The following is a 16968-nucleotide window of genomic DNA, read 5'->3' as shown; positions in this document are numbered from 1 at the left end:
ACAAGATCCAAGGGGCAGAAGTGCTCCACTTCTAGGTGGGTGGCCCATAAAACAATGCAGAACATGGCTAACCTGAAATCACAGCTATCTCCTGTACGTATGTTTGTGAGGTGGATAAAGCAAACGAACACATCTCCAAACACAAGCAATATGTGCTACACTAGCACCTTCCTTTCCAATTCTACAAAGCCAAACCATGAAAGCAGTGCCAAAAAAAGCACTGCTGGTCAAAGCCCCTGAGACTAATTCCCTTAGAGGGCAAGGATTAAAGGTCATTTCCTGAAAAAGCTGGCAACTCACTAACGTATTTATGTGGAAAAAATGTCATTGCTCTCAGTATTTTAAAACACTGTATTTTGAGATGTATTTAACCCTGATTTCCAAAGGTGAATAACTGGAGCCTCAGTTGTTTCAATATCTTGTTTTTCATTCATGATTTGATGAGTTTACTACTGAGCTCATGCAGAAAACTGTTTCACTACACAGACTTAACCTGTAACTCCAATCTTATATTTGTAACTCAAGCCAGTAGTCAGCTCTTGATCCCAGGCCCAACCACCCCCAACTCCCCCAGTTACTGAATGTCAGCTTTATGTGACTAATTTCCTTAGTTCTTTTGAAGATTTTTATGGATTGCAGAGGGAAGACAAGCCTTACTGCAGACTTCAGTTTTTCCCTATATCCTTGCCACCTGATTGTGTATCAAGCACCACAAAATAATCCTAGATTTTATGGTTACTTTGCTTGAAGCCTGTCAATACAGAAATGTTTCAGGGGAAAATACTATAGTATGAAAAATGCTTTTTTTCTATTTGTAGATTAGAGCACTACCAGATTTTAGTACTGATTGCTGTTCTACAGGCAGTCTGCTTTTTCTACTGAGTATCAATCATTCCTGCTTTTTCTTTTTTTTTTTTACTTAATGGCCTTTCCATAATTTTGTCTAGCTTTTGTGAAATTTATGAAGTTAATTTGCACATATGAGTCTGCTACCAGTGATAATATGAACACACTCCCAAACACCTTGTGTTAAACTTAGTTTCATGATGAGCAAGTAAAATTCACATGTTCTTTATTTGTCCATATAATACACCTTTTTTTTTTAAGTTTTAAAATTAGATAAAAGCATATTAAATGGCAGGTGTATGAAGTTCTTCAGAAACAATGCCAGAACAAAAAATTGAATTACAAAATGTTAAAAAATATGTAGGTACATTTGAACTTAACATTCCACTAACGTATAATGTTACAGATATTGTCTAATGAAAAATAATTGTGCCACTTACCTATTTTTGCTGTTTCTAGGAACTTTTTATTCTGTACATAGGACAATTCTGTACAAAATATGAAGTCTACATTTTTATTACTTATTACCATAAAACAAGGTACAATGTATGTACAATATTAAAATGAAGCCATACTAAAGCCACACTAAAAAGACACTTGTAATATTACTTTCGACATTCCTGATGTACAGGTGTAATTTTGGAAAATGGGGGAAGGTATCAGACAGAACTTTATGAAGAACAACAGTCACCAAAATTCTACTTTAATTTTTCTTTTTATTTTGGATGTATTAGTTTTAGAATTGTTTAGTACAAGATTATACGAAATATATAAATATTGATAACAAACATGCTAAACCATTAGTGATGGTAAGATTTTGGAATATTGCCTAAGCAAATGTTCAGTGACCCAAAATTTCAAATATGCCTTTATAGAGAACTTGAAGCATCTAAATTATCACAATACTTCCCTTTTTGGTGAGTGTTTATCTTCAATAAAGAATAAAAATAAAATCTAGACAGTGAAAGATGTTCTTATACGTTGAGTATCACACAATCAATCAAACACTGATATACAGTTGGGCTTTTCCCCCCCACTTGGATAACATAAGAATAATTCCTTTCAGCAATCTCTTGCACAGACATACTGAACACCCAAAATCAAAGGTAACTGATAATCTACCAGCTGAAGATGGAAGTTCAAACAATGGTATATCAAAATACAGAGACGTTGCTTTACACAATTAAAAAAGCACCCTTTTTCCCTCAAAAGTAGAAGGCATCTTTAAACTGTTTTCATATAGTTTATCCTAATGGTAAAGCATTTTCTTTTTCAAGTTTTACAGGAAATGTTTTCAGACACAGTGGACATTCCACTTAAAGGTTGGGTTGGTCTTTAAATTTAGGTGTTGTAAGCCAATATTTACCACTCACAATTTTCTTCCAATAGACAATGTAACAAATATTGGAAATTGAATGTTAAATGCAACCAACAAACAGCAGGCACTACATCTGCACAAGGTTACTATGAATGTCTGCTTTGAGCAATACTTTTTTTTATGGATGCAGGAGATGTTATACTTCCTTAAAAAGTAAACCAAAACTATTTTTAAAGAAGCCACGTTTTTTATCTCTTTATGCATCAAGACATTAAACATTAAGTTATATCATGTTACTGCCAGAGACAAAAGAAACTAATCACCCATTTAGAATAGCAGAACACATTTCAAACAGCTTGTAAGCAGGATAAGTAAGTCAAAATACTGGCCACCCTGAGAGAAATCAAATATTGAAGACAAAGCACTATATTTTAAAAGAGATTTTCCTCCCGTGCTTTTCCATCTACAACAAAAAGCTCATTACATGCAAGTAATCTTGTGGAATATATAGCAGCATTTGAAGATCATCAGCAACTCAGATGCATTTTCAGTTCACTTGTGAGGTGTATTTGCAGCACATGTGCTCTTTACAACAACAACAAAAATATTTTCACGGTAAAATTATGGTCACTATCTCCTCAGCTCTTAGACTCATTTAAAAAGAAGCAGAATGGAATTCAAGAGTCTGTTCTTTTTTTTTCTTTTTTTTTAATTTTAATAAGCTTATGATGTGTTCATCTCTCAGATAAAAACTGATGCAACTGAAATCACACATAGTATATGCCACAGAATATTGAACTCCTAGAGCCCAAGAAAAATGCTGAGTATTAAAAGCTCAGATAAGGGAGAAAACAGTGAAAGAGTTATTTTATTGACTTGAAAAAAATTAAAATGAAATTTCATATTCAGTCTATTCCCAGTCATAGTAAACAAATTTTCATTTTAGGAAAAATTCTTCGACCAGTTCATATCTGGAATACTGGTGCCATATTACACACTAAAGACTGGAAGATATGGCTTTAAATATACATAAAGTATTAGGATGTGGTATATATAGATATATATATCTTTACCCTAAGTAAAAGAGAAATGAATTTACAGAATTCTTAGAAAGGAATGATGACTGAGGATTGTCATGAATGTTACCAGTTTGTAAGCCATGTTTTATAATACGAAAGAATAATTGTATTTTCAAAATTGCTGGTATATAACAAGACAGCAATAATGTTGAAACAACTGTAAAGCTGAGAAATCCTACAAAAAGTTTAATACTTATATCTGAAATAATTTTCCTTCTGAAAACACACATTTATCATTAGTACCAACTATTGGTCATTCACTTATTTAGATTTCATGGAACATTTTTCTCAAATGTGACTATAAAAACTGCATGATATCAGCTAGTTGGTACTATGACAACACCTCCAGGAAATTGTGTCCACTTGATTATGGTCAACCCAATATTCTGCAAATGGAACTGGGTAATTTACCATTGTTTGAACTACTAATCTTGAGCTGCATACTCTATTTTATTGCCTACAGAAATGGGTTGAAGAAAGCTTTGACTTTGTGTGTAACTGATTGGTATGGCACAAAAAATTAAGTTCTACTGTAGAACTGAGTCCAGAAAAGAAAACAACTTTTCCTCCAAAATAATATTTCACTGTAATAGTTTAATGCCCATCATGTGATATTAATTCATCAGCTCTGCAATGTGATTCCAAGGCTTTCATGGTATAGATATCCTGAGGCAGTTCTGACTTGCGTCGCACAAGAGGACGATCTTTTTTCTGATCTTTTTGTGCCTGAAATAAAAATAGAACCAAGTTAGCCAAACATACTGATTACTAAACATTATTTAAGAGTACTTCTTGCACATCAGTATACTCACTTACAGGAAAAAAAAAAATCTCTGGAAAGAAGTTTATACTTTCTCCTCTTTACCCTACCATCTATGCAGTTTCAAGTATTAAAACCTTTTTTTTTTTGCTAAGAGGAGAACTAGAAACAACTATGAAATTCTAAGCTATTAACAATCATGACATCATTACCATTTTGCCAATGCTCTCTCAAAACCAGACAATATTCCTAACAAAGTACCTTTAACTTTATAATGGTGTCTTTATGTAGTTCCCATGTCTGTCTCACCTACCCTAATTTACTTGTTTATTCTTTTTTTTTAATAAGGACTATAAACAAGTCCTTATTAAAAACTGCATGGATTTTACTCAGCCATTTATTTATTGTCACCTAAGTCCCAGCTGACCAACAAAGTTTCTAAGAAGAAACCTTAAAAGAGACTATGTAGCAGATTCACGGGCATTAGACACATAACACTACTTCTGGCTGCTAGACTATCATTTCAAAGCAGCAGCCCTGCTGAAGCCTATTACTACAGAACAAATGGTTATGGGGCTGAAAATACAAGCCAAGTTCATGATTAACAGTCACCTAAAGAAATGAATTCATAAATTGGAGCACTTTGCTATCTCCACAAGGCTTTACCTGACAAGCCTCTTCTTTCACTGTCTTTTTCAGCGTCTGCAAATCTTCAATTAAAGGCCCGTCTGTTTCCATTGCAACAGGACTGTTCAGCAAACTCGTGTCACTGTATGTGGGGTACTAATAAAATGCAAAATGTTAAAATAATCATTCTTAGTCATAATAACTAAACACTAGGAGTGTATTTGAGCACTTGATTGATATGACTAGTTATCTGAGATTAACTTCAATATTTTATGCATCCAGGGATTAAGTAATAGATTTTAGAATTGAACTCCAATACTTTCACACTTGGCAGAAATATCCTGCTGAAAAATACAGTAGGCATTAAAAAAGATGGTTTGATTATCTGAGACTCAATTTTAAAATACTCAGATTTTGTCAGTATTGCATGTCTACTTTGGCAATCTGAAACCTTATTAATACATTGTCAAGTGCTCTGTGAACAATATAAGAATCCAAACACAATAATTTTACTTGCTGATGCAATTTTGTGTTGGAATAAAAAAGTACACTATTAAAAGACCAAATATACCTAATATACATTTAATATGATTTCAAACAAAAAAATACCCTTTTCTGTCTTTGGAAAGAAAAACAATTATAAAAGTACTTTAGGAATTAAAAAACCCCAAAATCTTTGTTATCCAGTAATCTCAATACATCAGATCTTATTTTATTTCAGATGATGTGTATATAGTTTTGAATTCAGAAGTTATTTACATGCACACACAGGCCTTTTCATCAGTTTTTCCTCATTAATATTTTGGTATCTGAGTAATAACCAGGTACCAATAACTCAATGCAAATGAGAAAAAATTTAAAAAACCCGTAAGAGCAAGGATTTAATAAATATAATGATTTGAAATCTTAAATTGTACTTTTGTGTCAAGCAGAATCAGGAACAGGTCTGAATAACAAGAATCATCTGTTATTAGACAAACTAGAAAGTTAATAGACATTTCAGGAAAAAAGAAACTCCTAGAAGTCCATTATCTAGAGCACTAAAAGCATTTATACCTTTATGTCAAATTCAGTGGAGCATTCAGTAATTTGTATTTTAAATTTCTTCCATATATTAGCTTTCTTCAAGCAGACTATGCAGAATATACTGTATACAGGTGGTGTTAACCAGTATCAGAAAATGTATTTACGAAAAGTTCCTTTGAAAGAAAAGGAAATGGATACCATAGAACTCTGAATTTTTCTACAACTCAATCTACTTATTTAGCCAAACAGGCAATGGCCTATCATTTGTGATAGCAAGTGACCATGTATATCAAATTCTCTTCAAGCAATGCTTATGTATGACTTAGGTCATCAGAGAAATATTTTGTCAGTGGAAGTCAATTATTGCATTCATATGAATAGTTCTTTTTGATTCACTTAATTAACCTGTTGTCAACTGACAGTTTATTAATTTTAGTAGATTTTACTTGAACAGTTTATTAATTGTTCCCTGGCAAATAACCCAGGAGGAAAAAAACATTCACGAATTTCCTTTTCTTAGAAAAAGAGATTACCTCATACTTTCTGTTTTAAAATAGCTCTGCGACCAGGAAGTGTCCCACTTCTGTTTACAGAGTACCATTTCTCCCTCTTCCACCACTTTAAACTCAGCTAGATGGTTTTGGAAATATATAGTACATTAAGTTTCTTGCTACAGTATAACAGAATTCTGGCTGTGAAGTAATTTGAATGTTTGAGGTTTTTTGTTCATATGATTGAGCTGAAAGAAAACTGGCATCAATCTCCAAGCAAATGAAGGGGGTGTGTGTGGGGGGATCCAAGCCAAACCATTTCCTTCTCCTGTAATTTCAACATCCAATGAATAGCCTAAAGGACCTCTTTGTTTTGTTATCATAACTGAGCCACATCATTAATGCTGGACAGGATGGTTCCTGCAGGAAATACCTGAGCAGCAGGTTCACCAGCAGAGCAGCCCAGTGCAAGTATGGGAACAAATGCACCAGACAAGAACATACAGTATTAATCCATCTGATACAAAGGAAAACTGACCAGTCAAAACTCAGTTTGCAGAAAGATCTCTTTTGTAATATATTGTTTGCAAAACAGCTTTTCAAGAGAAACCAATTATGGCCTCTCTATATTTTTCTATAATTTTGCACAATAACTTTTCAAACTGCAATATGGTAAAAGTCCTATTACAAGGAAAGGAAAAAGTGCTTCATATCATACTTTTGAGAAACCTTTTTTTAAAAAAAATAATTACTTGCACAAGAGAAAGGTTAAAAATTTGAAAAGTACTTTTATTGTGTATCTTTCATAATACAGTTGGTGAAATTCCTTTATTTCCATGATCATCAGACCTGTTTCCCCCACTGATATTTAACAAAATTAGTGTATTTAAACATGATCATGTTAATCTTTTCTAAATACCTGGGGATTTGATTTGGCTAGATTTTCTATTTTAACCCATGCTTCTTCCCGCTCCTTCAATTTTAGCTTCTCTCTGGAAAAAAAAAATCATATAGAAGTAAAAGAATTCAACAAAATAAATTGTTTAGCTATACCCATTTGAGTCTACTGTCCAAAACACCACTGTTGACAGGATAACTTGCATCATATCAATACCCCATGATCTCAAATCAACATTAAAAGGGAAAAACTCAAGATTTTCTCATGAAAGCAACAAACTGGCTGATACCAGCTTATCTTCAGTACACTGTTAAAAGCAGAAATTAAAACAGAAAGAAGTTTTGATCTAGGCTGAAAGCACATTTTTGTTTTATTTCTAATATTAGAATGCTCTTTTAGTAAATAAGAGGTTGACAACTGACCATGAAAGGGCAGAGATTTTTACTTGTCAGCCCAATGGCTTCAGGCAACAGGTTAAACCAAAAGGCACCAGAGACATTTTGAACTGAACTCTAACAGAGAAGTACCCAACAAAACTACACTCATCCTAGGGAGCAGCAAGTCCAGAGAGATGACATAAATGTGGATCATTTTCTTTTTGGTTTTGTGGGTTTTTTTAACAAAGTAGAAAAAGTTTGTTTTCTTATGCCTAATGCAATTTGAAAATGTAAAATGTTTCTTTCTTACAAATAAACATCTTCTTGCAGAGACTAGAAAGATCCACCTGTCTTTGAAGGCTGGTAGAATTTAAAATAATTTTGAACTAAGAGTACTAAAAATGCTCTCAATGCACAGATCAGATGACCCAAGAAAAAAAAAGGAAGAGCAATTGTATCCAAGCACACACACCATTTGCCTCCAGATCTCAATTAAATGAATTCAAGATGGGAGGTAGGAACCCTTCAACCATCCCCATTTTCAGTTCTTATGTGGGGGGAGATTTTTTATTTTGGTTTTGTGTTGCTAGCTCATTGTTCAGCACTCTGCTTTAGCGCATACTTAGAACATCATCCAAAAACGTTATAAAAATCAGAGAAGAAAAGATTTGATTTCTTATTTAAAAGGGGTTCCACTTACTTGCAATCAGGAAAAAGAGAATTACAGTCTTTTTTTGAAGAGCCAATGCTCATATTTTGTCATCTATAAACACACAAACCTTAAGAATTTGATACTGTACAAGATAATTTCTTCTTGAATTCTAATAAGGAACTTCAAAACTTGGACAAATCAATCTACATTGAGAATCTGTATACTTCCAGTATATCAGTTTAAAATAGGTGTCTAATCTGAATCACTACTTGAAAGAATCCCTGATTACTTTGAAATTTAAAATAAATTCAAATCCAGGTATTTCATATCCAGTTAGTGAGTAGGTACTAACCCACTTCTGCTAGTCCACTAACTGTTCCAGCCTCTAAAATGAGATCCAAACCATTAATACTTCTGACTTCTCTATCTCATTTTAGTAGGATTCTTCCATCAAATAAAATCTGTACTAGAGACCTGCACTACTGTAGAATAACAACTTGATTTCAGGTAACTTATATAATAATATGAAGATATGCTAACACAATGCAATGCTGAAAAATACTGGGAAGGTATTTTGGGACAAACTGAGTGACAACATGAAAGGAAGTAACACTGGGTAAATAAAGCATGCAAAAATAATCACAGGATGTGAACTAAACTGTTCAACAGATCCTCTACACTGAGTTCCACCATTAGCAGTGTCCCTCTCAAAAACTTAATTTTTAGGAAGATGGTGACCCCAGAAGTATGAGGTCTAAGCCTACATGAGACGCTTTGTTAAGATTTAGTTCACATATAACAAGAAGTTTCAGCAAGTCAACTTTGAGACTGCTGCAATAAAATAGGCAACTTCCCACTGATGACACAGTGGTTTTTGAGAGCTAAAGCACTCTGAACAAATGACTCAAGAACAGACAGACACACTGACATGAAAACTTACTTCAGTTTTTCTGCTTTAAATTGCTGTGTGCAGTCATCGAACAGTTTTTGGTTCATCTCCATGAAGAGTTTCAGAGCATTGTATATCAAGCCATGTATTGTCCTATAAGTAAAACTTCTGGTTGAAACTCAGAGTACTTTAAACTTTGAAATCTACTTTTTCTGGTCAACAGTAGCCAATAGCCTACATAACTGGAAAATTACATCATTTCAGAATAAGTGGAAATGAAATTAATTAGTGGAAGTTTCAATTTACCCACAAGAGGCCTAACACTAAAATTACCAACTTTGAATAAAGTTTTCTTACTCTGCAGTACTACTTATCACTTACACTTCTGACATTTGAACCTCACTCTTAGTACTACATGTATCAATACAGGCCTAGTTGTGAAATTTAGTAGCAGACACTAATCCCATAAGAGTTAGTAGGGAAAATGTAGTATGGCATTAAAGATCTTGATGTAAGTAACTTACTGGCAACTGATAAATTGAAGAAAAAAAAGAGTTAGTAATTAAAAGGAGTGTAAAAAAGACCCCATTCCTTTTGAAAACTGCCACACAGCAACAGCACTCAGTTCAATGCAATTATGCCAGAACTCTTTAAGAAATATGTTAGAAAAGTAAAGTTGAAAACATCACAAAAATCACACAAAATCAATCTGCTTGATAAGGCACTTGTACAGATTAATTTACAACTCCAAGCTATAATGTACTGCTGCTCAAAAAGCAATCTGTTAAATGATCACTTTGTATTGTGTATGGAGTTACAAGTAAGAGTGCAGCTGTATTGGTAGCATGACTTTTACTCAGAATAAAATGAATGCATGACCTTGAAAGTCAGAAAAAATAACCAACAGCAACCCACATTTACTATGTACAATTGCATCACTGAATTGGAATTTTATTAATGAGTACATTATTTGTTACTGCTTGCACCCAGTGACAGTAAGCAACCACTTTAACATCACTTTATTTTCCATTTCTTTCCTAGAGTTTAATTGCAGACTGATTACTCATTCTTGGCCAGCCCATCAGCAGTCCTCAATTCACAGCTAGAGCCAGACTGGGATACTGTCACCACCCCAGCAGTTGCACAATAGCTCAAACAAAGAGGCACTTTACAATGGAACAGCTGCAGAAGGGAGCTGACCAGGACTGCTTTCATGCGTAAGTACTACGTTATTGTGGGGAAAAAAACGAAAATAATCAATGGAGAAAGAAGAAAACAAGCAGTAAACAAAAAGAAAATAAAAAGAAGGGGAAAAAATTATCTGATCTACAACATATTTCACTAGAATGCAGAAGAAATGCAGATCAGCAAATAGGTTAGTGATCAGAAATCAAAGTTAAGTCTTTAGAAGTATCTGAACTACAGATGTATGCCAAATTTGCTCCATATTTATAGAAGAATGTAATGGATTAGATGCACTAAAACACTTTCTTGTTTAATTAGAAAAGGGAACGCTATCTTCCACAGTTCTAAATACTTCCTCAAAATGGACAACAACAGTTTCTTTATCCAGCAACTTCAATATCATGGAATAAACAGCTCAACACAGTGTTAAACTAGCAACTCACAGATCCAAACTCTTAAACCTACAACTACACAGAAGTGAAGTAGCAGAAATTTGCACAAGTGTTTCTTACTTATTCCAATGCGTCTTTGAATTCCGGTACAAGGATGGAAACATGATGGGTAAAATCTTTGCTGCATTATCACTAATTAAACTCATAATATATTCATTATTCCAGTAGTATAATGCTCGCTCTGCAACCTAAGACAACATGAAAAAAGGAACACTTCTTCAATCTCTTACAGAGCAAATAATCATAACATTTGGCAAATATAAGGGAAAGGTAAGAAGAGTTGCAAATCAGACTTGGATTTTTTTAGTGCTAATGAGAGTCATGGAGCTGATGGAAAGAGACAGAAAAACTGCTTTTTACCTTGCTAGGGTCATGATTCAATCTATAACCCATGAACTCTGAAATTCAAGCAAAGAAATACTTTCCAAAAGAACCAGTATTTGCAGAACTTGTATTACAAGAAATGAAATGCAAACACTATACTGAAAGGGTTCAGGCACTTCTGAGAACACTGAGTTTTTCAGCCTTTTTATGGTAAGCATAACACTGAAGTGAATCTCCCAAAATGAGTGCACATATTGCACACTTGAGAACAAACAGTTAAGCTAATGTTTGGATCCCTGCAACTTGACATAGAATTGAAGACTCCTTTGCAACAAATAAAATTCATTACGGTGAATAATACATTACAAGTCTGCTGTACAAAAATTCTGGTATCATTGCACATGCAGTAAATACAGACCTGAAAGTGTGGACTGGACACACATTTGGCTAGCTGTCTGAAGAGAGGTTCCATAACTTTAACAAATTCAGATGGCTCAATAACATCTAAAATTTCTTCTAGTTCATTTAAAAACATGACTTCTTTTGGACTGTGAGTCTTTGGCCAGTATTTCAGCAGTGCCATTACCACCTGTAGAGACAAAGATAAAATAATTTCATGATAATTTCACTTTATCTTGAACTCAATTATAATGCATTAATAAGTCTGGCATTTCAAGCAGAACACAAATGTTGTGATTGCTTGTTCCATGTGACATTAGTAATCAGACATGGTTCAGTATCACAGAAATAACTGTTAATACATCTAAACTTGCTTCTTCAGAAAACAAAGTTATATGTCTGTAAGACATGTTCAAAAATAATAATCATAATACTAGAGAGAAAACCTAATATCTAACTCCATATGATCAAAGTGCTAATTTGCTACTACATTATCAGGAAAATTACCTGCCATCTAAGTGACAGCAGCTTTAAATCTCTACCTTCCTGGGGATGTAATCCAAAAATCAAGCAATTAAGTTCTAACAATATATTTAAAAAAAATATTTATTGTAAATGCCTGAATTACTGGTGACCAACTATTCTAGGTATGCTGCTCTTAAACTTTGATTTGACTATCTTACTATGATCTTAGTCTTAATTTTCTTCATGATTAATAAGTTATTTATCCAGCTTGCTTACCTAGCAAGGAACACTCAAAACACCATCCTGTGATTCTATGATTTTTAAATATAAAAGTTGTAAGCAATATTTAATATCATCAGTGACAAGACAACTCTGAGAAATAAGTACTTCTTTCAAGTATATAATATTCAATCATGAAAGCAGACATTATGTCCTCAATGAAGCCTTGGTTAATATACACAGATTTTAAAAAATAAGATATAAAAAGTCTCATGTGACAATTATAAAGGGAAGTAAAGACCAGGATCTTTTGACCAGGAACTCAGTACTTTGCTGATGTGTGTATAACTTGCTTGAAAAAATTAGCAATCACATACTTATTTGGGATCAAAAAAGGAAACAAACCTGGTTGCATATTAATTCTAGATTTCTGGACTCCTACTAGCAAATATGCAACATCCTATCTGATGCTGGAAGAAAGCTAAGAAAACAAGATCTCATACAGTACAAATGATAGAATGCCTGACATTTGCTGTCTTATTAGATATTAAAAGCTCCAGCTAGGAGTGAACTCCTGCTCAGGTGTATACTTCCATTTGTTTCAAGAAATCCATTTCCATTTTACAATAGAAATGGTCACAATCTAATAATGTGCACTTTTGTTAGCAGTGGTTGTTTTATTGATATACTGATTAAACAGACTGGTTCTTACCTACTTGATTTTGGGTGTAATGAAACAAAACACTAGATACTACAGAGGACAGTTAAAACTATTCATCTCTGCAATTATGTGCAGCCAGACCAAAGCCTGGTTTTGTCCAAGGCTTGTAGACATGAACAGGATCTGATTTAAAAGCCTTGCACCAATAGGCAGCTGTTTGTCAGAAATCTCTGTTCCATCGTAACATCCATCTCTGAACAGAGCACAGTTCAAATTAATTTCTGACTAAATTGCTTCTGGACCCACCATCTCCTGTCTGCTCAGCCAGAACAAAACAAGCAGAATAAAATCTGTCTCTTTGTAAGACCTGTACTATGAATGTTGTGTTAGTTAGTTTTAGATATTCCGAATGACTGCTGGAAAAAACTAAATTTGATAGATCAAAATGGTTAAATATTTGACTCAAATATAAACAATTACAAATAAATACTTCAATCCCCAAACCTCCTTAAACAGTCTAGAGATGTAAGGTGTGTTAATAGTTCAAAATATGTAATAATAGCAGGATAAACTTACCGGTTCTGTAAGTGTGCTGTCCTTTTCTAAAAACTGAACTACACAGTATGCCAGCTACAGTAAAAGAAAAAGAGTTTTATTAATTGTCACTATGAAACTGAACACATTTTGAAGTCACTAGCATAAATCAAGAGTAATTTTGAATGCTTCAAATAAAATACAAGTTTCTTCTGTAATTAAAAAAAAAATTAAATTTAAAATCCTATTTGGCAGACAACTTAAACAGAAGGGTAAATAGGCTTTAGCAATTCTTTCCAACCTTTGCAAGTGTGTCCTCATCTTTTCCTGTGTTATATTGTAGATACACATGATGATGCTTTCTTTTATGATCTAGTACTTTGCATTTCATCACACCTCATCTTTTCAAATACAGGATTTAAAAATCATGACCTTGTCCTGTGGAGTACTTTCCACTCACTAACATTTTGGTGTCCTGTGCTGACTTAGTAATTATTTTCTATTTCATAACCTAAGTTAGATAAAAGTGCATTGAACAGCTGTAAATCTTGGGATTTTTAAATATATCACAACTAATGATAACTATGCCTATCAATGTAAGCATATGGATTAAAAGCATGGTACAACTCAGGAGACCCCTTTTTTCTGTGTACTTCTGAAAGGATAAATTGAATTAAATAATGATGTCCTCGTAAATTCCCAATTCCTTTCAAAACAGGAAATTCAACAAACTGAATTCAGCTGAATTGCTTCATGTAATTTAGAATAAAGTATTTATAAATGACATTCATTAAAACCATACTTTTCTGCAATTTTTTACATCTAAACATTACAGACAAGAAGATAAACAAAAAATCCTGTGTGGATAAATACTAAGAACTCTCACATTAACCAACTACTACATATGTTTCATCTATAAACACTACAGTGCTTTTAGAAAGGGTATTATTGTGAGCACACATGTTTTCTTTTTAATTTTTCTATCAACAAGTGAAGCATTACAGACATATGTGTTTAGTAATTTCCCCCAGGCTGGTTAGTCAGGAAGTTTTGGAGCTTAGAACTGAATTTACAGCAGTTACTCAAGTCCCCCAACCTCTTCAAGCAAGCTTACTTAAACACTAGTATGAAAAACACCAAGTAAAATTTACCTGTGGATGATAGACACTGAGTGATTTCACTTTGTGCAATGGTAACAAAACCTTCAATAGGAATATTTTGTGCTCTTCTTTTAATGGTAAGGCAAATCCATTAATTATGCTGCCAGGGAAAGAAATTTAAAAATAAAGATCAGTAATTATATGGAAGTTTGCACTAATGATCAGGATATACAAAAATTCTTGGACTTGTTTTCTAATATTTACAAATGAATAGAATAGTCAGATCAATCTCTGTCCACACCTTAACCAAGTTTTTCAGCAGTCTCAAATTCTTCTTCCAAGCTGCACACAACTATACCTACAGCTGAGACACGGCAAAAATTGTCATGTCCCAAAACATCACCACAAAGTTCAAGTTTTTTCCATGTTTCTACAATCTTACACAAAGTCCCCTTAATTTTTGAAGTCTACTCTTAAAAGCAAGTGAGTTTAATGAAACAAAATCTACAACTTACCTTCCCAGTATTTCCAGTAATTCTGCTATGCCATTGTGATGTTCTGTTTCATAAATAAACCTAAACAAATGAAACATTTTATTGGTTTACTGCTGAAGAGAGATACAAATCCAATACCATCTATCATTACCCAAATATTTCAGTCACTCAGTAAAAGGAAAGCAGAGAGACACAATGGAAAAGAAACTTTGTGGAAACAAAAATCAGTAGCACACCCAGCTGCTTTCAAGCTTCACACCTGCTTGCTCTTTTCTCCCACATTTTACAAAGCAGCCTACACTCAAGCTTTTCCCAATATTCATACCTTATGCCATTTTCATAATGCAAAACTGAACACAGCAAATAACACTTTAAATATTAAAATAACACAAGAGTATCTGGCACAATTAAACACCATGACTCAACCTTCTATAGCAAATGCAAGCACAAGGTGTTCAAACAGTTACTACTTCTGGATGTAAAAAGCTTTTTGGCATTACAGATCTCTGTGCATACAAAAGGCTTGCAATAAGCAAAGGATGTCACATTTTCCTGAATCTTCTTTAGACAGAGCACTGTAATTTATTAGGTAGTCATCTTTCAGTCTCCTTCACCTGAGTTTAAATTTATTGACAAAGTTCTATGCATGGCTTCAGGTAATTTGCAGAGTTATAAACATTTACACTTATGAGAAAATAATTCCACTAATTTGAAAGCATTTTTTAATTTGAAAATTTGTCATAGGCTGACATATTAAAAGCTACTTTTAATCCAGAATATTTGAAGTGACAGTTTTTAATTCTCAAAGATCCCCTCCATATAATTCAGGATATAATTCCAAGCAAAATTAAACACTGTGATGCAAAAAGGTTTGGATTGAATTAATAGGCACATACAGGTTTCACAATTTTTTAAAAAAGTATTTTGCTTCTGGGAAAAAAATAGATTAACACACTATGGGGAAAGAATTAATGTAATTCTGGTCAATGACTAAAAAAGGCCACACATCTCTTAGGTAAGCACAGTAATAAACTGGCAACTTGAAGGTAAAAGTATATGAAAATTAAATATTTTTAAGTTGTACACATACTTCATGTGTATGTGTACACATACACATCATTTCACACAGCCCAATTCACTAATTCAAGACAAGCTGGAACAACTTCTCCTTGGTGATCATAAACAAGTGCACCAGTTTACATTTGGATGCAAAATCTTTAAACTTTGAGCTCCTAAATATTACACAGCTAAGCGAGTTTTTGTCTAAGTTTGTGGTTGGCTTTTCTTTTTCTCCCACAACTTTGTAGCTGTGCAAATTATATAATCTCCCATATACATGTTAGATGGAAAACTCTCTTAAACCAACTATACAAAGCTGATCTAACAACCAGCCAATTTCTTAGTTTTTAAAAAACTTAGCATCAGAACTATCAAAATGGCAAATAAAACCACTTTTCAGAAGTGCATATAATGTGCTATGATGCTGTTTTACCATCTGTTCAGATATTTGACCAAATAATGCATTTTGGATTTAATTTAATAAAATCATTGGGAAATTTATTAACGTGTGGGGGAAAAAAATCTGCATCTTTAAGATCCACTTGTACTTTTTCCTTGGGATATACTGGCTCTTCACTTGTCCTGTCAAGACTGTCCTGTGAAGTCAACTTCCAGTTGATTGTAAGACAGTACAGGCTCACTAATTATTTCAGAGTAGCTGCTCTGTATCCCTTCCAAAGGCTCAGTTGTTGCCATAGGCAGCTCTTGGCTACTTTCTTAAAGAGGTACCACCATACATTCATTGTGGGATGAAAACAGTGGCAGAGAAGGAGCAGGATGTAAAGCTGATATACGGTTGTGTATCAGTAATTTGTAGAAAAGCAAAGGATATCAAAATGAAAAAAGTCAAACAGGCACCACAATCTTGCATTCACACTGGATGTAACAGCAGTAAAAACACACTTCCAGAGAGCTTTGGTAATACAGTGTTTTGTATCAGTGATAGTACCAGAGTTCATTCCAGGCAACAAACAAATATTTCACATGAGCTCAACTGCACATGTCAATTCTGAGGAAAGGAGAGGCAGCAGACATGTTCCTTTAAGCAAATTACAGATCCCTCAGTCATTCAATTTCAGCACATTTTCTGCATTATAAAGAACCACACCTTAT

General features: G+C 33.6%; 1 protein-coding gene across 3 annotated transcripts in view; it reads right to left on the bottom strand.

Moving 5' to 3' along the window:
* Window positions 1–1055: 1055 nt before the first annotated feature.
* The window catches only part of PPP2R5C (protein phosphatase 2 regulatory subunit B'gamma), a 71345-nt gene continuing 55432 nt past the window's right edge, over window positions 1056–16968 (bottom strand). For all 3 annotated transcript variants that reach the window (XM_058025679.1, XM_058025681.1, XM_058025680.1), the window contains 9 exons: window positions 14818–14877; window positions 14354–14462; window positions 13245–13298; window positions 11343–11513; window positions 10661–10788; window positions 9015–9116; window positions 7067–7139; window positions 4670–4786; window positions 1056–3969 (listed from right to left, as the gene is read on the bottom strand). In XM_058025679.1, the coding sequence (XP_057881662.1) occupies window positions 3838–3969; window positions 4670–4786; window positions 7067–7139; window positions 9015–9116; window positions 10661–10788; window positions 11343–11513; window positions 13245–13298; window positions 14354–14462; window positions 14818–14877 (946 nt within the window). In that variant the 3' untranslated portion in view covers window positions 1056–3837. The remainder of the gene's footprint in view (window positions 3970–4669; window positions 4787–7066; window positions 7140–9014; window positions 9117–10660; window positions 10789–11342; window positions 11514–13244; window positions 13299–14353; window positions 14463–14817; window positions 14878–16968) is intronic.

Source organism: Melospiza georgiana, chromosome 6 (assembly GCF_028018845.1).
Source record: "Melospiza georgiana isolate bMelGeo1 chromosome 6, bMelGeo1.pri, whole genome shotgun sequence".
NCBI classification, from domain to species: domain Eukaryota; kingdom Metazoa; phylum Chordata; class Aves; order Passeriformes; family Passerellidae; genus Melospiza; species Melospiza georgiana.
The sequence above is the reverse complement of the archived record's forward strand: the minus strand, read 5'-3'. Positions and strand labels throughout refer to the sequence as shown.